At 41.6% G+C, this 22,411-nt stretch overlaps 2 protein-coding genes across 7 annotated transcripts in view; both read left to right on the forward strand.

The window, feature by feature from the left end:
* Window positions 1–5,905, forward strand: part of C11H16orf87 (chromosome 11 C16orf87 homolog) — a 51,251-nt gene extending 45,346 nt beyond the window's left edge. For all 3 annotated transcript variants that reach the window (XM_064723432.1, XM_064723431.1, XM_064723433.1), the window contains one exon: window positions 462–5,905. In XM_064723432.1, the coding sequence (XP_064579502.1) occupies window positions 462–580 (119 nt within the window). In that variant the 3' untranslated portion in view covers window positions 581–5,905. The remainder of the gene's footprint in view (window positions 1–461) is intronic.
* The window catches only part of MYLK3 (myosin light chain kinase 3), a 41,083-nt gene continuing 24,155 nt past the window's right edge, over window positions 5,484–22,411 (forward strand). The window contains exons 1-4 of one of the 4 annotated variants that reach the window (XM_064723419.1): window positions 6,595–6,664; window positions 9,232–9,394; window positions 10,066–10,191; window positions 12,358–12,481. In XM_064723419.1, the coding sequence (XP_064579489.1) occupies window positions 12,473–12,481 (9 nt within the window). In that variant the 5' untranslated portion in view covers window positions 6,595–6,664; window positions 9,232–9,394; window positions 10,066–10,191; window positions 12,358–12,472. Of the gene's footprint in view, window positions 5,547–6,594; window positions 6,665–9,231; window positions 9,395–9,963; window positions 10,192–12,357; window positions 12,482–13,598; window positions 13,838–22,411 lie in introns of those variants that run through there. The other 3 variants (XM_064723420.1, XM_064723418.1, XM_064723417.1) reach the window with 3 other exon arrangements.

A 22,411-nucleotide genomic window follows, 5' to 3' on the forward strand; every position in this document is an offset into this window, starting at 1 on the left:
GTGTCTGCTCTTTGGCCTTTGACCCTGTCACTAAACTCCTGGGTTTCTTTCATGTATCTGTAAAGTAAGGGGGCAAATCTTGTGTTTAATTAGCATATTGTGAAATAACTATGCTTTATTGGATGGGAGGTGGGCATGTAAAGAAAAAACCCAAACCACTAAAACCAAAAAACCTGAAGGAACCCTTGAATGCTTGTTTATCTTTATGTTAACAGTTCATTCTTCCTTCACTGTTAAAGAGGAGAAGTTCAGTCATGCTTTTGGCTGACTCATTCTGTGGTTCTTCCAGCACCTTTGTGTGCCTCTATTACTTCCTCCTCTTTCTTACCCCCTCCGTGCATAGGAGTTGATTGAGTAACTTCAATTCCACTACTTCACATAATTTACTAATTTCTGTGTAACTTGCATTAACTTCAAATAATGGAAAAAGCTTCTAATAGTGACTTTTTTTTCTTCTACAGAGAAACAAGAAAAAGAAGTTGACATGTATGCTAACCTTTCAGATGAAAAGGCCTTCGTATTTTCAGTGGCCTTGGCGGAAATAAACAGAAAAATTATCAATCAAAGACTTATTCTGTAACTTGTGAGCACAATCTGATGCAGTTTTATGCAGGATGGCTGGCAGATTTCCAAGGTGCCATGGACTCTCGGAAAGTGTGTTGTCTGCACCAACAAGGACCATAGCATTTCCTGTTAAAAATTCTACTCCTGTTCTTGGAAATCCAATTCTGTCTCTACAAATCAGAAAGAAAGTGGTCACGAGATTGTGCTGTGAAAAATCAGAAAGCAGATATGTTTCATGCCTTGAAGACAAATGCACAGAGAGACTGCACCCATTCCAGAGCACTTCTTTTGAATTTGCTGCCAGAAATGCAATATTTTAAATATTTTCAGAAATAAATGATTTTCCTTTAAAATTATATATTTCAGATTTTTCAGCTATATTGCAGTTTACGTATGTACAGTTCACATAACTTTTTAATAAATTGATATTCCAATATTTTGTTGAACTGAGAATTAAGTACATTTGTGATACTCAGGGTTGTTGGTTTTAATCCTCTTAAAAGTCTGGTATTCATCCTAGCTATGACATTTTGTAATAGGTGTGATATACTTCTGGTAGGAAGAAAATTAAAGTGGTTTAATTTGGGAGGATTATTTTGTTAGACAACTTCCTATTTTTTATGAATTTATCTCTAGAAGATAATTTCTTGCTCCCTAGAGTTGTTTTTTAAAAATCATATACTTTGGGGGTCAGACTCCTGAAGTTTGAGCCAAGCACTTGTTTTGTAACAATTATTTGCTGAGTATCTGCCTTGTCCAGCTGGTAAGTTCTTGTCCTGTACTCTTTCTTGGCCCATTATTTACTGGAGAGGGAGAGAAGGAGACATGAAAAATGTAGATCTGCAGTTGGCATTCTGTGACTTGTATTTCCAAAACATCATGTGGTAGTTCCTTTTACTCCCCATAGCTTTTTTTGACTGTCTTTTAAAAGCATAATTGTTATTGGTATTGTGTTTGGATTGCTGACTGTAAATACCAAAACAAAGTGTACCTGAGTTTGCAAAAATGAGCTGTTTTGATATAAATAGTTCTGGGGAAGACATTTAACAAAGTAGTCTTTCTTAAAGTAGTATAGTGCAATTTCAGCCAAAATTCTTCCTTTAATAATTATGTGGGGACTTTATTTTACCAAGGAAAAACCACAAAGTCTCAAGCTGTGTAAAGTCCTGAGGGAGGAGGTGTAGGAGATAATTACATTCATAAAATCTGACGCACTGGGATTTAGTCACCTTTAATTTCCTCTATTCTAGGAGGGGAAATGCAACTAAATGTCTTTCTTCAGTATTACTGGTGGTTTTCAGTATCACATTGAGTAATGAGAATTGCCTGATGAGGTTCAGCTACAGAAGTGATCTCTGGGTGGAAGCCAAAATGTTTATTAATAAAGCTGGACTATCAGATACTGGCTGTTTATTAGTTACTGATTAACAGAGGGAGCTGTGAGAGCTGCAAGTTAACCACGAGACGCTGATCAAATGCAACCTGTGTAAGTGAAAGCAGGAAGCATGGAAAGTGCTTTTCACTTCTTAACTCCTAAGGAATTATTTGCATCCTTGTTAACACTGGATGAGAGACATGGTGTGGAAATGTGCTTAAGCCACTAAAACACGTTTGTCTTTATTGCAGTAAATGAGAAATTGCCAATACAAGACCTACTTTTGTGCATCATTGAACTTGTGCTTCCCAGAGCTGTAGCCTGTCACAGACACCAGTAGTGAGGACAGATGAGTCAGTTAAGGATAGAGAATTCATTTGCATGGTAAGTTACAAGTCCCAGTGACAAAAGGGAAGTTCTGACGTGAGGGTATGGTCAGGCTGGAATGAGGTGTGCTGTGTTAGGGAGGGACAGGGGAGCTGCCAAGGCAATCTCTTTGGTGCTCTGACTGCTTTCCTGCAGGTGTCTGTCTCTGCTTCTGTACGTGGAATTGGTTACTGTCACAGGACCAGAGTTAATGTTGGATATGACAAAACTGTAAGTTCATTTCTACATTTAGAGTGATGCCTTTTCTAATCAGTACTTTTGAAAAACAGGTGTGTACCTCTCAAATGTGCAAGCCCATTTATTCTCCTTCATTGGTGGAGGTTCTCCTGAAACAGTGGTTGAGTTCTATTTCTGTGTTTCTTCTATTTGTATTCCCCAGGTCTCTTCTGTCATCCCTTTCCCACATATCCTCATGCTACTTTTCTTCCTGATGGCTTCCAGTTTCTCTGAGAAAGCTGTGATGGAAGCAGGTGGCCTTGAAAACACTCTAGGCAGGGAGTGGGTCTTTGCCAGGGGATCTGGCAAAGCAAGAAACCTGACTTTGTCTTCCCACCAACCAGGAACAAACCATTCTTTCCTGTATAGACAGGGCATTGCAGCCTCTTCCAAAAGCCCTGGTTACTGTGGTGTGCCAAGACAGATTTCTTGGAACATATTCAGTAACTGAACTGCAAAGTGTCTGCTTTGTTCAAAGTAGGCATCAGCATGATGGATCTCAAGAGCTCTTTCTTTTGTGTGTTAGAGATGATCCGTGGATGAAACACTGACAAATCACTGGAGATTATAATTGTAAATTGCATTTGTTCTCCATCTATGAAAGTAAAATAAAGCCAGTGACAGCTGAATGATGAAAGTGTAAAATTCTGTGTACTGCAGCTCTGACTTGCTTGGAAACTGCATAGTTTCTGAGAAGCAAGAAAAAATATGGTAAGGCTTCAGGAAGCTGCTTATGTGAAGATTTTCTTGTGACTAGTTTCAGTGTAAGATTTTAGGCTCTGCCTTTGTCATTGTGGTTCAGGCTGACTTCATTTATTTCACTGCATTTTTTGTGGCCTGCAACCTCACATGGAAAAATACTCTTTCAGAAAAAAGTGAGTTAGGCTGCAGTTTTTTAATGAAAGAAAGAAGATAAAGTGCAGTACCACTGCACCTCTGTACATGTTGACTTGTCTGACTGGATAAACTGTTTGTTGTGAACCAAATAGTTTAGGATTGTATTGGGAACTGTCTGTTTGTAAACCACCTTTTAACAAGTTCTGCTTTCTGCCACTTATCCATTTTTCCCCCGGAGATCTGTGCTTCCAGTGTTTATAGTTTTGTGTAATAGCATGTCTGACCATCAAATGGACTCACAGTTCAAATTTTGCTTTGAGATTTCTCTGCATTTCCCCTGCTCTGCTCCTAGATGGCAGCCTTATTCCAAACAGCTCCCTGGTGTTCAGCCTTCTCACCATGGAGACCCGCAAACGGGAGTGTTCCGTTTGCAGTGAGGGCAACCTGAAAGATCGTTTCTCTTCAGAACATCACTCTTACCTAGCAAGGGAAATGAAGATCCTGCTAATGGATGTCTGCACTCAAACATTGCTTCATCAGTGCTGGAGCTGTGAGGATTGGTGGAGTTGGATAATTTGTCAGGACCAGAGAATTCAGAACTTTAAATTGGCAAATAGAAAATTGTTTAAGGAAACTTGTCACCTCCCCTGGAAGCCCCCTGAAAGCTTTCTTTGGTGAAATTTTACCAACATCTTTTAATGGTCCAGTTACTTTGTTCTGATACTGCTATGGTTGATTAAAAAAAGGTGAAATTGGGACAAAGTATTGGGGAATACTTTGCAAATTATCATTGGCCTGTGGCTGGGCAGGATTTATTGAGAAAGAGACTAAAAATGAGATACTAGCTTTGGATATCAGTTCCCAAAGAAGGTTGGTTTTATATAGTGCTTTTTGATTTTTTTTCCTTTTGTAGTTTTTCTAGATTTTGGGATGTGTTAGAGTGAAACAGTGATCATGTAGGCTATTAGCAGTTCTGTGTCTGTTCCTTGTATCTTGGACTGTACTATGAAGGATGTTTAGCATCTCACTGCCTAACAGGACATGGTGCTTGGCTTCTGATAACCTTTAAGGTATTGACAACCTGTGATTAAAGCAGAAAGCTGTGTTAAGGCACAGTTTAGGTTGGGCCTGTTTGAGAGGGATCCCTGTGTGTGCGTGCACAGGTGCAGGTGTGCTGTAACCTCTGGTGTCTGTGCAAGGGCTTTTGTTTGCTTGGGGAGTGTTCCAAGCAAACCTCGTGGTACTCTGCACCTCCAGGGCTTAGATTTGCATCATGGACCTGTCTTGGGAAGCAGGATGGACAGGGCTCTTACAGGGGAACTGGCCTGGAAGGTTGTTCAGCTGTCACTGGGTGTTTGGTCTGCAGGACCTGGACTCCTTGTGGCTGCTGCTGGGCTCTCAGTTCAAACTGTTCCACCCCACAGATTTTCCTGCTTGTTATGGCAATACAGAGAGCCAGTGTTAACAGCCAGTGCTTTCAGGTGAGTCCAGAAGCAATTTGTCCTTCAAAGTATTGACTGTGCTGTCAGTGTTTTTGTGGTAGGTTTCTCATTCATTTCACTGTGGGTTCTGGAAAATAACCTCTGGCAAATCTAACTGCAGCATTCCAAGGCATTGCTTTCCCCAGTTATTTGCCTATCCTTTAAGGAGGTTGCCACTTTGGTTGCAGTGGTACTGGGACAGCTCTAAAAATAATAGAATAATTTTATTTCCTCTTTTTTCAGGTTACCACTTTCAAAACAGGTTACAGAATTTTAAGTCTGGTTGTCCCAATGTTATAAAAGAATAAGCAGGTGTTTTGGTTGAGATGAAAATCAGTTTTTCTGCATTATGGCAGATCATGATTTCCACAGATATTGTGAGGTCATAATGAAATGAAAATATCTGTGAATCAATATACTAAAATATTTGGGTTTTTTTCCCTGCACTTACTTCAGAATGGTTTCTGGCACTGCCAGCTGTTGGTTAGGATGTGTCATCTAAGTAAGAGGCAAGGAATTGATTAGGCAGGAGGCACTGAGACTGGATAAATACCTGTATTTATTTTTTTCTGCAGAAGAAAACCTAAACCTGCTTTCACCAATGTTGTTTAAAATTTCAAGCCCAGAACATGGTTCACATGAATCATGTGGTGTCATCATGCAGCATTTCCCCAGGAAAAGATCAGGTACCTCTTCTTCATCTTCCCTTCAGTTCCCCTCATAAGTTGCTTTTTTTGGTGCTTCTTAACTTTGTACATCAAACCTGAGCTCTGCCTTTGGTCTTCTACTAAGTGTTATTTCTCTCAATTATAACTTACTAATTTTGTTAATTACAGTTAAGAATTAAATACTATTTTTAATCCTGGACGGCATTGAGGACCATAAAATGCTGTTAAGAACAGTGAGTGTTCCAGATACCAGGAGCACAAATATTAATAGTCTGGAAGCTTACCAAGTTTCTGTGGTTTGTTTTGTCTTGGAACAAACAACTTATGAATATTTAATGGAAAATACAATGCTAATAAAGAGAAATCTTCAGACTGGGTCAGAGTTGCTTTATTTGGAGAAGTTGAGGAGCAAAAGGGGTGTGGCCATGTGAGCAGGTGTAGTGATGGGAGGTTGGAGTCTCTGCTGTGGAGGTGCTCTGGCCCCAGCTCCTTGTTCTCAACAACACCAAAGAAATGTTTCAGGGTCAGTGAGCTTGCTGGGGCAAGAGCTGACCCAGGAGTTCTGGTTTTCAGTAAAATGTATAAATTATTTTAGTAGCACAGCAGGTGTAGTGTATCGACAGTAGTGTTTATTGCTGGAGTTGAATTCTTCAGCAAATAAAGAATTCTGTTGTGTTAAGGATATTTTTAAGGAATGGCATACAGCCTATTAACAGCAGAGTTCAGTGATATTTAGATTTAGACTTGTCATAACCTGCATGAGTGTGCAGTAGGTATGAAATCTGTCTGTGAAACCACACAGTGTCCTGGTGCAGGTTTGGTTGTACAGACAGTCAGAGGGAAGGCAGCAGTGTAAGAGACTCTGGAAGAGAACAGCTGTTCATTTTGCATGAGCCTCTCAGCTGGGGACCATTAAAACTGAAACGTTGGGGTGTAACTCAGGTGAATGAAGTTAGAATAAAGCTCAATTTGTTTAAGTTCACTGAGGAACTGTGGGCTGAGGCTTAAGGTAAAAGTGCCTTTTTTTGTACCTTTCTGAAACAGTGGAAGATAAAAACTGTTTCCTGTCATCTTAGAGAACTAACGAAGATCTGTTCTTTAGGACAGAGCAATTCCAAAGAAGGAAAAGTGGTGCAGTAAGTTAGGAAATGCATAAGACAGAGCTATCTTGAGTCTTTGCCAAGTACTGATTCAGAGCCTGATCCTGAGATAGTTTTACCTCTGATTGTGTTACAAACAAGAAACTAAATTAGAAACTATAAAAAAAGTGATTTTTAATTGCACAACTAGAATTCCCTGCTAAACTGTGTGGACAAATCTATATTAAGATTAGAAGATGAGCATTAGAATTTACTTTTTAAGATTTTTTTATAGTAGCAGGTCTGGACATCCAATGAAAGGTTTTCAAAAAGTTTTCACATTTAAAACAAAGTGAAAACTTTGTTTAGCTGAATGATCACAATTACTATTTCTAACACTTACAAAGAGGAATATTTTGAAAATAGTACCTCAAAGCAGTGTATAATGGGCTGAGTGGATATTGAGCAAGAAGCCTAATTTAGAGAAATACTAATAGCTGCATTCTGAAATACAGCCTGAGTGCTCTGATGGGGAAAAGTGTCCCACAGCATTAGGATTACTCATGAGTCTGATCATCTCCAGATCTATTTCTCTTTCATTGTTGCTCACACCCATTTTAAGAAGATTGGGAGTCTCATCCAAAATATTCAGCTTACATTTCTTGGCGCTGAGCGAATTCCAAACGTGGCAGCTGTGGTGCTGTTGCTTCCAAGAGTGGCAGGGCAGGCTCTGGCACACAGTTACTTAGCAACAGGGAAGCTCACGTTTGCTTACAGCTCCTGCGTGTGCATCTAAATGTAGTTGTGGAAAAAAATAAAAGGTTAAAGGACTTTGGAAGGGGAAACAGACACTTGAACAATTTGTACTGTTCAGTGGTTGAGACTGATGGCAATAGTACATAGGACAATTAGTCTCAAAATATTTTGTCTTTTAAAATCTTTATTAGACTGTTAATATGTTGCAAAAATTTGCAATCCAAATGAACAGAACCCTACTCCTACCAACTACAGAAAGATCAAAAATAAAAATACAGGAAATGTTAAAGAGCAGGGGGACATTCTGTTTTGAATGCCTGTATTGCAGATGCATTCTTTGGAAACAAGAAGTTTCATTATTTGAACATTGGGAATCTGAGGAAGTCATAAAAATTATGTTTTGTGAGACTAACAGATGGATTGAGACTATATTAGATTAATTAATACTGATTGTTGATTGTTGCTTCTCAGTTCACCAGTGCTTTTTTTGCTGATCAAGCTGTGAAATCTTAATGGGTTTTTGACAGCTTACACTCTGTGACTGCAGCAATACTCAAAAGCACAGTGACTTAAAAGGCCACTGTCAGCCTGTTCTTGGGTTGTATTGTGATTACAGTAATCTCAGTTTCTGGGGATTCAGGCCTGCAGTTTTCCTTTTCAGCCAGCCCTGGAGCTGCAGTGGGGTTTCCTTATATAGCAAAGGCAGGAAGGTGATTGCAGCTCACTCAGACATGAGGGGGAGGCAGGGACCAGAGAGAGCATGCCAGGAATGGACAGGGTAGGAAAGAGACAGGGTTTGGCTAGGGAATGGAGAAAGGTCTGATGGTGGGAATTAACAGTGAGTGTGGTCAGGCTGTTGGGGAGAATGACCTGGAGACCTGCAGGATGTCACTGAAGGAGCAGTGCATTGCTTCAGCAGTGGGAGCTGGAGGGGAGCAGGGCAGTTGGAGAACAGGGAGAGTGACTGGAGAGGTGCTGCACTTACAGAGGAGTAAGGATACTGCTATTCCAGCTGCTCCCAGAGTTGGGCAGTTCCTTTATATCTAGAAATTCAGTGGTTGGAAAAAGGAATTCTCCAGAGGCTGTGTTCTTTTGTTCCTGTAGTTGGTCTTCCCCATCTGTGCCCTTGTGAGTTTACTGGGCTTTTGTGTGGGCAACAGATTCAGACATGATATGGAAGGTGAACAAGATCCCACCACCACTGGGAATGGGATTGAGAGTGTTAATCCTTGTTTTTCAGAGCTGAGTCAAAATGGGGAGACATCTTGTGAAGGTTTTTGAGGGCTAGAATGAACGTGGTTAGGGGACAGTGATTTAAAAGACAGGGAGAAAAAAGTCATCAATCCATGCTGCCAAAGTAAAAATCCAGCTAAAATATTTACCTTTGAATTTCATATTCAGTCTAGAGGATTGTATAATTCTGATTTCCACATGTATATTCATGTGCTTCATATGTACTTTATGGGGTTTACTCATTTAATGATGTCTCTTCTAGTTAATGGACCATTAAATGAGAGGCTGTAATTACCACCTCTGTGGCTGCCTCAGAGAGGGCAAGAGGATATGTGTTAAATCTTTATAAAAATGACAGGATACAGAATAGGAGCTTGATAAAAATCTCTCATCCCATGCAAGTGTCAGCCTGCTCATCCCATGTTGGGAAACAAGCCTGGTCTGCTCCTCTCCCTCCTGAAGGCTTTTTAGAAGGCAGGGAGAAGAATGAGGTCAAATAATTTTGTTTCCAGTTACCTCCCCATGTTTTAAACTAACAGGCTGTTGAACATGAAATCTGTGCTGCAGCAACTTCTACCTTTTGTAAAGGTAAAATGAGCAAAGTTTGTTTTTCCTTCTGCTGTTCATTCCTTCAGTAGTGGAGACCAGAAGGATCCAGGTGCTCTCAGGTTGACCTGTGTACCAAGGCTTGGGGTTTCACAGAAGGAGGAGACTGCTACCCAAAAATTGGCCCCCACCCTTACAGAGAAGGCTTCAATCTCTTCTCCTTTGGACCTTTGTTCTGACCACCAAAGCCAGGTTTGCTGTGTAATGTGGTAGCTCTCAATGCAAAATCCTCTACATCACCCACCCATGTTTGCCAGGAGACAGAGTACATACAGAGTCACTTTGTCTCTTAATTTGGTTTTTTATGGTGGTTGTAGCTATTTTCAAGTCTTCCCTTGGTAAGTTGCCTTTTGTGAGTTTATTCAGCTGCAGACATTATATGCACTTGCTGTGGCAGCTGGAACAAAAGCAGAATATTGACAGAATTAAAATTTGCTGGCAGCTGTATTTGTGCTTTGCAGGCAGGATTCGTTGTAGTGCAAATCTTTGTGGGCTAATGAAGTTAAAGCAGGGCTTTAGATAGTATTCTTTTCAACAAAAGCAGCTTGCCTAAAGCTGTCCCTGCTAGTGTTTTCCTTCTGAAACAATGACAGGGAATGCTGCAGGTTTAAAAATGGAATATAATTTATGAGGCATCAAGCCTTGGGCATGAGTCCTTGTGTAACTGGAATTTAAAATCTAAAATGAATATTAATGAGGTGGGGAGGGTTGCAGACCTGTCCTTTAATACTAATCCATTGTGAGAGGAGCAGCTCTAGCAATGAGCTGATACTGGCACAGAGACAACCAGGCATTGACTGCTCTTAGAAAAATGCCTCATCACTCAAAGTCTTCACAGACTCCTGAACACTTGTCCTGATCAGATACAGAAGGGCACCTGAGCATTCCTGGTGTCAGTTCCCTGCTGATCCTGTGTGCATTTCCCTGGGGACACTCCTGTGCTGGCTTTCAGCTCCAGCCCGAGGTGTGGATGGAAGCGTAATGGAAGGGTAAGTCAGCAGGGCACTCTGGAAGTGCCTGTGGAAGAGAACTGGGAACCTTCAGGCTGAGGTTTAGGGCACAGTTATGGTGACTTAGACTGGGTGACATCAGTGTTAGAAGCTTCTTGCCTCTGATTATTAATCACACAAAGTTTGTAAATACTTAAATCATTTCATAACTCTTAAGTGTGTGTAGAAGAAATGTGCCAAGTGACTAAAGCTTCCCCTCATTTTCAGGAAAGAAGGTACCTGTATTAATACTTTGTATTAACCATTTGATCTAAATAATGTTTTTCAGATTATAAATTCCCTGAAAATGGGGTGCTTGTGGACCAGTGCACCTCCTCTTAATTCACAGAGGCTGATGCTGGGGAGATGAGAGAGGTCACCTCAAAAATGCTGAGTCCCTTTATTTTACTTTGTAGTTAGGGCAGGAATTGGCAAATCTGTCAGCAGCTGGCTGGAGAAGCCAGTTAAAATAAACCTCTCTACCTCTTGTCTTGGTCTGTGCTCAAATGCACTGATGTGCTGCATCCTCTCTAGTTTGAGAGAGGAGTTTTGGGGTGTAAGTATAACAGATTTGAAGAGTTCCTCTAAAAGCTGAAGTACTAACCTTGATCTTGATTTCATTTGTTGGATGTTATATGCATGAGTTTTGGTCAAGTTCTGCATTCATTCTATAAGTAATTGGTGTCTTGTGACACCTTCAAAGCCTATACTCAAAGTGATCACTTTCCTTGTCTCTAGCTCAAGGGCAAGGCTCCAAGATCTGTATTTCCTGATATGTCCAATCTATTAGACTTTACCCAGGTACTAAAGATAACATAGTCCTGTGTCCATTGTCACAGAAATATACATTTAACTTTGTGAAAAGTGGAGTATTTCCTTGTTGGGGATTGAAAGTTACATAGTGCTACTAAATCGATGCCTTTTAATACTCACAGAATCACACAGTCCAGAACTAACATTGTGAGATTGGAGATTAAACTGAGGGAAAGAGAAGCTCCAAATTAATTATTTTTCAGAACCTAAATGGAAAAAAAAATGCAGTCAGTGAAACTCATCATAATAATGATATTCTTAATATTAATGAATGCAAATACTGCAGGAAGGTGTTGTTTTACACCATGGTTCTGTATTTAGATCTGCTAATGGAAGGTTGCAGGCTGAACATTGCTCATTCCAGAGTTCTTGCCAAAGTTTCTAAAGGATTCTCTTTGTCATGCAAGCTTTCCCCTGTGGCATGGTGCTTGCATGCTGTACATGCCTCTGCTGCCACATGAAGTAATAGTGTCTCTTTACTAAATCTATAGTAACTGCATGGTTATTTGTGCTATTGGAAGAAGTAACAAATATATAAAAATACTTCTTTCTCTCCCTTGGGTCTAAGGTCATTGTTAAGCCCTGCACCTCTTGAGCAGTTCCAATATTTGTTCTTTTCTTAGGTACTGGAATGGGGGTCTTTAATTGCCACAATCAGTTACATGGTAGTAAAAAAGCTGAAGGCCATGTTCAAGAGCTTTGTGTCCATGGGGATGGTCTCCTCTTCCTCTGAGAGTGGCTGGCTGCTGTTCCCAGTGCCAGGAATGCTGCTGGAGCTGCTGCCACAAGGCCAGCAGCATCCCTGCCCTGTCCCTGTGGGATGGCTCAGCAGGGGCAGGGCTTTCACCAGTGTTCCTGTGCCACTGCATGCACCAAGCTCATGTGTCTTAAAAATCCTGGGGCAGTTTGGACCTAGAATTTATAGTTTACTCCTGCCCTTTAAAAGGCAGAATGGTAACAATAGGTCTTAAAGCTGTGAAAATATTCTATGAGCTAGGAAAGGTTTAGCTCTGTTTTACAGCTGGAAAAGCCAAGGCACAGAGATTGAGTTAGGCATTGCACAGGGGTCTGGCAGATGAGACTGGTCTCCTCTCTGGAGGTTTAAGTCCAGCATGTGAGGCAGCCTCAGGTTCCTATGTCCCTTTAGCAGTAGTTACACTACTAACATCTCTAGAGCTGTGCTTAAGTCACCCCAGGCAACCCCTGTTCTGTACTTGTTTGTTAAATAGCCTGAAAAACATTCCCTGCCAGGCATGGCCATCTCCTCCCTGGCCTTTGCCCTGCAGGAGTTCCTCACTCACCTGATTCTGGTTTTGTCTGTACTCACATTGGTTTCATTTCGTTTTTTAACAGCATATTTGTTACTTTGCTGTCCAAACCCAGCTGGAAACACACCACTTGTTGTTGCTGTGAGAGGGGCAGCCAGCTCTGTACCCCCACGTCTGGACCTGACATCTCTTAGATCATAATGCTAAAGGTACAGTATCTTATCTCCATCACTGGCCTGTTTCAGGGCAGGGTGCCTGTGCACACAACACACTCCTGATGGCATTGGAGCAGTGAAGATGTGGCCCATGCCAGCCCTGCTCCTGCTGCCTGAGGTTCCTGTCCACCTGCTCAAAGGCAGGGCCATAGTGAGAGGCTGTCATTTGTGTGCCCATGCCTGATGGATTCATCCTAATGCTAGAACACTTGCAGCTTGTAATCAGAGATAATTCTATTACAGCTTGTTGGCTGAGTGAAAGAGGAAAACAAAGATTAAAACTGAAAGCAGATTTCCTTCTACTTCTCTAGAACTAATTTCCTTCTTAGGTCATCCAGCATCTTAGTATCTGTTCTATTTGTGTATTTGTCCTCCATGGACATAAACTTAGAGGTAAGAACTCTATTTTTAAAAAAGCATATCTTACACAGGGCAAAATAAAAAGGAATTTATTGGCTGAGAATCAAATGCATGAGGAACATCATTTGGGTGCATTGTGGCTGCATATTAAACTGTGTAGGTAGAAATAAAAGATCTTAGATCTAGGGGGTTCACAGATATGCCTACATGGACTTCGTGGCAATGTACACTTGTGCAAGGAAGTGAGGTGTTTAGAGACTGAAGGGAATGGCTCTGTGTGCATGTAGAGACAGTGCTTAAGGTATAATAGGTGTGTGAATTCTGAGGGAGGATGAGCCCTTCTGAATGGTCATTTTGAGTCCATTCATTGTTCCCTCTATTCCTGTGCTTAAGAAATTGAGCATGCAAGAAATTCCCACATGTGTTAGATTTGTGTTGTGTTGAAGGCAATATCCTGCAGCAATTATCAGTGTCACTGAAAAATAGAATAGCACTTAGATAAATTACAGTCTTGTCACTGCTTGGCTGAAGCCACCATGCTGTCCTTAAGTTACAGCTAGAGCAATGTAAAATTGGATTAAAATAAGTGAAGGAACAAAGGAATGCAGAGAAGGGACTGCTCAGTGGCTCCAGAGGTCTGGCTGTCATCTTGTATTGTTTCTGTGCCCTGGAGTATCTGTTATCAGTGATTCAGGAAGTGAACTGCTGGGATATGGATAGAACTTAGTACTGTGATAAGGCAGTGAAATGACTGAAATGCCTGGTGTAGTGTCAGATAAGATGAAATGCCTGGTTTATCACACAAGCAGAATTCTAGCAAGATCCAGGGGGGCTGTGCAGCTTTATTCAGTGAAAGGCTGCAGGCTACCAGGGTGACCACCAGACAAGACAAACAGAATGGGGACTTTGTATCAAGAATCTGCCCTGCACAGATCCCTGCGTTTGAGCGTGGGAGGATTTTGTGTTTCAGATTACATAAAGAGATTTACGGTAAGGGACTCCTTAGTGCTTTATTGTGAGCCTGGTTTGAAACTGAAAATTTTCTGGATGGCACAGAATTGGTTTCTGTGCCTTTTGTAACGTGCTGTGTGTGTTTGAAACTGAAAACTTTCTGGATGGCACAGAATTGGTTTCTGTGCCTTTTGTAATGTGGTTTGTGTGTTTGACATTCTTGGCCAGCTTGTACAGCCTGTTGGCTTGCAAAACACCTGCCAGCCTCAAGGAGGTGTTTCTGAAATGATGACTGCAAGCTTTGCCTTTGTAAATAAATTTACTTTTCATGGGAGCCTTGGCACATTCAAACTTTTGTTCTGACTGGAATATTTGTTGTATAGGATGGCACACTGACATTCAGATTATGTGGAGGTTGGTTGTTAGTGCTTTTTGCTTTGCTTGCCATAGGTCTGTGAGTTTTATACAGTGACTCTGTTGGGCAGGATGACCCTGAGGTGATTTCATGAGCAGCCAAGTTCTGCATGAGCCCATCTGACCTGTGGTAGAAGCAGTGCAATCACCTTGAGTGGTGGCACTCAGTGCCTCAAAGGGTGCTCTGGGGTCATCCTGGAAAGCTGTGAGCTCAGAACCCCACAGTGCACAGGTCTGAGGAGCAAAGCAGAAGAGAGCTCTCCCCAGAGCTGGAGCCCTGATGGACAGAGCACAGACCCTGTGAGCACAGAGCTGTGGAGACACCACTGGTGAAGGGAGGATGGGAATCTGCTTCTCTACCTTTGTAAGCTACCCATTAAAACCCGCTGTGCTTTCAAGCTGCCTCTGAGCTTCAGTTTCAGTTGCTACCGTGGCAGAAAGTCTAGGAAAAGTATTTGTTTTCAGCAACCTGTTTGCATTTACCTACTTTCTGAGCTGCTGAAAAGAGCAGTAGCAGAAAATGTACTTAAGCGATTTTAAAAAGAATTCCATGGGCATATAATAATGTTCAAGAAATTAAAAAAATAATAATTGTAGGAGTTGCATTTTAATTCGAATGGATCAGATTATTGTGGGTTTTTTGAAACTGTTCTCTTTCAAAATTTTGAAGAAAGGATTTCCTCATGTATTTTGTTCAACAATAGCTGTAATGGCTTTTCTTAAAGAGCCTGTATTCATAATCATCTTTGTTTTTTAAAGAGCCAATGGAGTAAATGAACTAAATCAACAGCAATAAACTGAATTCTGGCTCAGTTGAAGAACGGACAAAATTTTTACTAATTTCAATAAGTAGGATATTGTTCCAAAGCTTTAAATTCCTCTAATGTAACAACATGTAATGGATTTAATAGGCAAGAGTATGATGATTTTTTTTAAATCATATATTACATAAGAAACAGGCTCAGTTGACCAGACACATTTCATATCCTAGTGACTGCATGTTTTGTTGTCTATTTATGGCAACGTAGCAGAAAAATGTTTTGGTCTGTTCATTTGAATATGCTGCTCATCTGTTGTTCTTGTTGAAGAGGTAATGATGTGTTTAAATTGTTCATTTTCAGCTTTTTGTTAAAGGTAATAAACAGCCTGAAATATGTGAGGTTTTCTCTTGCTTTTTTCCTGAAGGAGTGCAAATGAAAGATATTTTCAGGACTACAGAAGGTGGCCCTAGAACCATAAAAACAAATGAGCCAGGGTTTTTTTGACTAGTCATGGGGCAAATAAGTCGGTACTGCAGTTATCTGTCTCCATGGCATTCTGTGGCTTGGCTCTGTGCAGATCAGAGTTAGTGTTTTGCAATGAAGACTATAATGAGATTCAGAATATCTTGTTTCTCTGTAATTGATCTGCGGGGTGACTGAATAATTCTTTCATATTCATTACTTCAATTTCCTTTTCTGTGAAATTAGTGATAATGGTGCTTCTCTTCTGGAAACACATTGAGGTCCACAGGTAAATGTTATCTTAGCTTTATTTTGATTTATTGGTTTTCCTTGTCCTCAGTGCACTAACAGTCAAAACCAACTTTGTTTTGGATGTCTCGCATTGGATTACATCACTCTGGCCAGTTTACCAAACTCATTATGTTTATCTCTTGGAAAATCATCCTTTGTTTTGTTCACAAAGCTAGTACTCAAATTCATGGAGCATTGCAAAGGGAAGGATGCTTTTGGAGGCTGGGACTGGCAGAGAACACATAAGGATGAATAGTCTTGGACCACATGTGCAATTCTTAGTAAAGCTGGTGAGAACTGCTCTAATGTGTAAGTTTAATGTTAACCCTAGGGAGAGCTCTCTTTTCCCAGTGTCAGCCTGCAGGTCAGGTTTGAGCCTGTCCCAGCAGGATCTGGTGGGTGTGTGTAAGTTCTGAGGTCAGTGGTTGCAGGGGGAATCTGTTGTTTGTGTGTTTGTGGCTGGAGCCTCCTGTGCAGTACCTGGGGTGCTGTGCTGTGCCTGCTGCTCTCAAACCAGGGGCTGGCTCGGCTGGCTGGGCTCTTGTGGAGGACTCTAACCCCAGGCAGCTCTGCAACAGTGCCCTGCATGTTCTTACAGATTGATTGGAAATCTGTTATTGCTCAGAGGTTCAGTGGAGGGGGGAGTTATAAGCAGTAAGATGAGGCATTTTTTTCTCTGAAATTAATTGGACTCTTAGGAAAGGCAGTGACAGGAGTGTTCTAATGTGTGCCTGAAGATCAAGGCACCTGTACTTCCTTCAGGCTTTTCCTTTCTGGAGCAGAACACCTTTGATGTTCACCTAGATCAGTCCTTTTAACCTTAGTGCTGCTGCTGTCTTTCTTCTGATTTGCTGGACCGGATTTATTTTTTATCCTCTTTGAGGACACTGCCACTTAGTGAGATATTTGAAGTCACCTAGACATTCCCATAAGTTAATCTTGATGCTCCTTTCCTTTCATGTTTGTGATTGGGGGTAGGTGTCTCACTCTGTGGGGTTTTTCTGGAGGCCTAACATCTTGCTGCTTTTGCTGCTCAGAGATATTTTTCTGAGTCCTGTGTAGAGTTACTTGGAACTCTTCAGGTGCTGTTGGTTCACATCCTGAGCTTCCTGTTCTTGCACTGCACAACAATTACCTTTAATTTCTTTAAGCAGTTGTCTCCTGTTTTGTGAGTTAATGCTGGGACTGCAGAGCTGCAGATGGAGATCAGGCCTTGGCACCTGCAGTTCAGGCTCCTGCTCACCTGGGAGTCACTCTCCTCTCTCCCCAGCAGGGCAGCTCTGGGATGCAGGCTCTGGACAGTCCATGTACTGCAGGGCCCAAACAGCCCTCCTGGTTCTTGGCAGTTGTGTGCACACTGCTGTGCAGAGCTCACAGAGGCAGACAGACTGAAAGAAATGAATGGAATTGGTAAACCATTCTGAAGGATTGGGATTTTTAGAAAAATACATGATTGACAAATTTCTGAGCATCTCAGTTGTTAACACTGTCTCCCCAGGCTTTGTGGGGGCTCAAGAGGAAGATGTCATGTGCTCCAATTTAAATTTTGCACCATAGTGGTCTGCAGTCTAAATATATTCTATTGAGTATCCTTTCAGACAGTTCATATCCCAGAAACTAAAGTAGTAAACTATATATAGTCTGTGACATTACAAACCAGGTTTGTTTTCACCTTCTCCATGGCTGAATTGAGATAGCAGGAACTAACAGGTCCTCCTGCTGTTGTCTTCTATATTTGTGCTCACCTTTCACTCTCTCATTGGTGTCCTTGTTTTGTTGTTCAGGCTTGAGCAGCCCATGTGCTTTCTGCTCACCTTTCTTAGGCACATTTCTGATTTCAGGTGCTGAATGCTTCCCTTCAGAGACCTGATTCCTTCCAGCACTGTCATTGCATGGTCACTGATAAGGTCTGGGGCTGGGCAGAGTTGAAAAGAAATGCCTTTTTCTATCAATAACTCTGTTCTGGATGTTTTCTTGGTGGGTTCCTGTTCCCAGTTTCAGCTGAAGTCCCCAGGAAGTGGGGGAAGCTTCAGGGTTCTGGTTAATTCTCAGCACCCCTTTAGGAATCAGCACAGCTTGGTTTGCATCTTCCTTGACCTGTCTTGCTATAAAAAGAAAATAGAAAATTGCCACAGATTTGATGACTGACTGACCTTCTTGTTTCTTGTTCTTTATGCAGAATTATCAGGTTTAGGGCCAGAACACATTGCCACAAGCTGCCAAATGTCTGTGGGTCACCCCACTGTGTGAGGCAGTTGTCACCTTGGCCAGGAGGGATGGCCTGTCTTGGCAAGGCAGGTAGGAAGCTGCCAGTCATTGCTGTGGGACACTGAGCTTGTTTTGGGGCACTTTTATCTGTTTTATGGTCAGTGCAGAATCCACTCTTCACTGGATTGATTCAGTTTACACAAATTTTATCAAAATTTTTCTGTTTCTCCTTTTGTGGTGGAACAAGAGCATGAGACCCCTGTATTTCAGCATTTTCAGGGATATTATGTAGGGACTCTTGCCAGCTGTAATTTGCTTACCTCTGCAGAACATGACAGCAGTATTTTTCAGCATCCAGCCTCATGTTTTAACTCCTCTCCTAATTTCTTGCACTGAAAAGGTCTTGATGCATTGTTACTGGATTTCAGCTGGCACTGCCCTACTGCCCATTGGTGGCAAATACTCCTGGTATCAGCTAATATGAAATCCAGACCATTTATATCCTGGATCTTTTATCAGCACTGTTATTGCTTGCTTTCCTCTGAGTGATTTTGCCTTTGTGGTGCCAGGCCTTGGGGCTGTTTTTGTAGTCCAGCACTGATAATCAGTGTGTCTGTTTACACTACAGCTGTCTCTGCAATGCAGCTGGAGATTAATTTGTCACTGATCTAACAGCAGAATTCCAAAATCAATGATTTATTTGTTTTAATTCAGGAGCCTCCTATGAGTGCAGAGAAATGTCTGTGTGGTTGAGGAAAATGAATGTTCTGGTGTCTGTTGACTGCTGATTTAAGGTAGCAAGGAGGTTCAGAAGCAAAACTTCCTGAGCCCTGATAGAAGCCCTGCAGGGAAGCACTGGAGGGTATTTGCTGTTGTGGGAGTGGAAATGGCTGTACCAAATGTGCTCTGGATTTCTGTCCTTACTAGATACTTGTGCTGAGATACTAACCCCAGATGGGAAGATGGATCTCTGTGCTCAGTCATACCACTGGAGCCCTCATTCAAGGCTTCTCATTCACACCCAACTGTTCTTAAGCTATCTGCTTCAGGGAGATAAACTTTAAAAATTCTCTTCTCATTCCTTGTTGTTAATTGCCTTCTGCAATTCCACTGGCATGTGGTATAATGTTCCTTTAGGGAAGCTTTTCTGTAGATTACATTCTTTTGTTTGTTTCCTGTATACTTCTTCCAACCTGATAAAAACCATTATATTAGCTGGAGGTGTTTTTCACAGCTGAGATGGATGCGGCAATTTCTCTGCTTTTTGCCAAACATTGAAATATTCACCTCAAGGACAGCAAGGGGCTTCTATGTGAGCTTTGATTACTGAGAAGAGTTTGCAAAACCACCACTTTTTGTACACAAACTCTTTTATTCTCCATCTTTTTCAAAGCAATTTGTGTTGAGACTGGTGGTTATTAAGCCTGAAGTGATGGTTATTCCTGTATTTGTGAATGATGTCAAAGCAAAATAGCAGAGATCTAAATCAGCAGGTGAATATAGCACATAACAGACTTCATTATAGGGCACATAAGTATTTACTTGATCTAAAATTTTGTTAACATGGTGTTTTGGGTTTCAGTGAGGAATAGCAATATCAAAGAGTTCTTACTTAAAAAACCCCCTACTGTTAAATTCCTGCAAAGAGCATTATTAGCAAGCAGCAGTGAATGCAGTGCTTGGTGTTTGTTGTGCCACAGCTGGGAGCTGTCAGGTGGGGAGGTGGGTGAGAGAAAAAATCAGGGACTGAGACCCCAGCTTGCACAGACCTGACATGATGGCAGGAGCTGTGAACTCCACTGGGAGGAGTTCCAAGGGTGTGTGGCAGGACCAAGGGATGCTGGAGTCCAGTTGGATGCTTTTGGAGGCTGCCTGTGAACACTTCTGTCTCTTAATTCCAGTGCAGTCCAGCATGATTTGAGGTGCGTGTGTGTTTTACCTGTCACAGACCTAAACCCCTGCAATGTAAAATTGTGCTGAGGTGGTCATACCTCAGTCAGTATCCAGAAAGGGGGGCTGGAGGAGAGTTCTTGCATTTCAACCTTGGGAATGTAAGTGGAGAAGCAAAGAAAATAGTATAATGTGTTCTGACAATTGTCAGTCATGGTGGGGTGAAAGTTGGAGTTGGAAATGATGGTAACAAATTAACAAGTACAGCTCTGAGAGTGCATTTTTGTTGTATCTTTTCAGACTTGAAGCTGAAAAGATCTTCTGAAGTAGGAAGAGAGCAGAAGTGCAGAAAGTGCAGTTAGGGGATTTCATCTTCTCAAACAAAAGCATGTTGCTGGCAAAGTAGAGGCTTTTCTGAGGGATTTGATTTGAAGCCAGCCAAATTTCAAGTCAGCAAGAACAATTGTGCTGGTTTTAATGTGTTTTGGAGCAAACTCTGTATTATGTAAGTTTGTTTTTCAAAAAGTTGACTCTCTAGAAATAACCCTTTCTTATGCAAGAGGTCTGTTCCCTGTGTGTGTATCCATCATTCACAATGAGAGCCCTATCTCATCACTTCAGTGAGGAGAGTTTGCCTTTACTGGTTTTATTCCTGTTGGCATTACTGCACAGCCAGGGTCACTCTCCTGTTGTGGCAGATCCCAGTGACACAGAATTTCTTGTACCTGAGCAAAGTGCATTGACAGTTTTGGCTTTGGCAGTGTCAGGTGGGCCTCAGGGCTCTCTGCTGAGCTCCCAGGAGTACTGAGAGAGCATCCAGTGAGTAAGAGGCTTCTTGACTCTGAGGGAAGCTTTTGTGGCTGACCCTTAAAGTCTGCAGGCTTTATGAGGAACTGACTGCATTAGATATAAACCACTGAAATTCAGGGGAAGCAGGAACAACATGACGACTTTGTTCAGTTTCCAGAGGAGAGGTCTTTGTTGGAGGCTGTGGAGGGGTGGAAGGGTGAATCCTTCCCATCACACTGAGGAAGCATTCTCAGTTACCACTCTTCTGCTCCATAGTTTAATAGCTGCTTAAAAATAAAATAAATTGAAAGGATGAAAATTCCAAGTAATGAGCTTTCTAATGGAGTTTCTGTGAGTAACAGACTTGGTGGTGAGGAATGAGCTCTGGGGTCAAGTGAGTGAATGTGCATAGACAGCAGGTGCCCTGTTGGCATCCTGAGAGGCTGAGTAACCTGGTGGAAGGACTGTGAGCACATGGTAAACAGTGTTATCTAGAAATCTCATCACTTTGATGTAAATGAAATGTCATAATTGATCTGTTCAGCTCTGCTGTCAGCTGCCTGGCTGAGATGCATTACAATAGTGCACATGGTATCAGGTTCAGTAACCTATCCCTGGCTCTGCTGCTGCCTCCAGCCATCCTTAGATTCAGTTGTCTGGAAAATAATGAAATGGAAATGGGGAAGGAAGGCAGGACTTGCAAGGGTATTTCCTAATTGACTGTGTTAGCAGTTTTCTCTCATTCAATACTAGAAACCCCAAATTTCCATGGTGATTGCTGGGAGTACCTGGCACCAGAGCCATGTTGTGACAGAGGCAATATTGAGTTGTTCTGGCCAGGGTCACCTGGGGATACCAACAGTGTTCCACAGATCCTTTTACTGGCCAGGTGAATTTCAACCAACAGTGATGCATTAAATGTGGGGTTCTTGGCCTTCCAAAGCAGCTGTGGTCCAGTTGCCAGGGTGAGGATCTGGACTTTCCCCTGGTCCCAGCAGGAAAGCCAGCCATGGGCTGGGTGGATTTATCCAGGCTGATGGGCATATCTTGCCTTTGGAAGTTACTCCTCTGAATTAGAGCCACTGCCTCCTTTGTGTTTGCTGTTGTTAGATTTGGTCTGTTGCTGCAGCATTACCCTGTGGATATAATAAATTTACCTTTTGTGCTGTTAATGAGAAACTAGGTTTAGTATTTCAAAAATTTACCCTTAAAAGGTTCAGTTACCCTTTCATTTGCTGGAGAGAAAAGTGGGAAATATATGTTAATGAGCTGCAGCAATTAGATGTAGATTAAGTAGATTTTCATTACAACTTGAAAAAGCTGACATCTGGTTTCTAAATATGTAAAAGATATTTGTAAAAAAATTTACTTTTTTTCTTGCCTGAGCAGTGTTTATCAGATGTAGCCAGACTGCTTTGAGCTTATTTGCTTTGGTTTTCTCTTTTGTAATCTCCTGATTTTTTGCCACATTGCATTTTCCATCTCCTTGGAACTCTATTGCACTGCAAACTTTTCCCAAAGCCTTTGAGTTCTGTATTAACCTTTGGCTTTTTATAGGCCATATAAAAAGTTATTTTTTCACTTTCTTATGTATTATCAGCCATCTCCAGTTTTACAATGTTGTTGGAAGCAGTGCAACAATCTAATGAGATGATCTGTTTGAGCAGCTGGTTTTAACCTCTGTGACATTTCTCATTTGGGGTATCAGTCTCTGCTGTCACTTCAGTACACGGTGTAGATTTTTTTTAAGATTTTGTTTTCTGTTCACTCCATCTTTGAGGATTTTTTCCTTCCTTTG

This window comes from Zonotrichia leucophrys, chromosome 11, assembly GCF_028769735.1.
Source record: "Zonotrichia leucophrys gambelii isolate GWCS_2022_RI chromosome 11, RI_Zleu_2.0, whole genome shotgun sequence".
Taxonomy (NCBI): Eukaryota; Metazoa; Chordata; class Aves; order Passeriformes; family Passerellidae; genus Zonotrichia; species Zonotrichia leucophrys.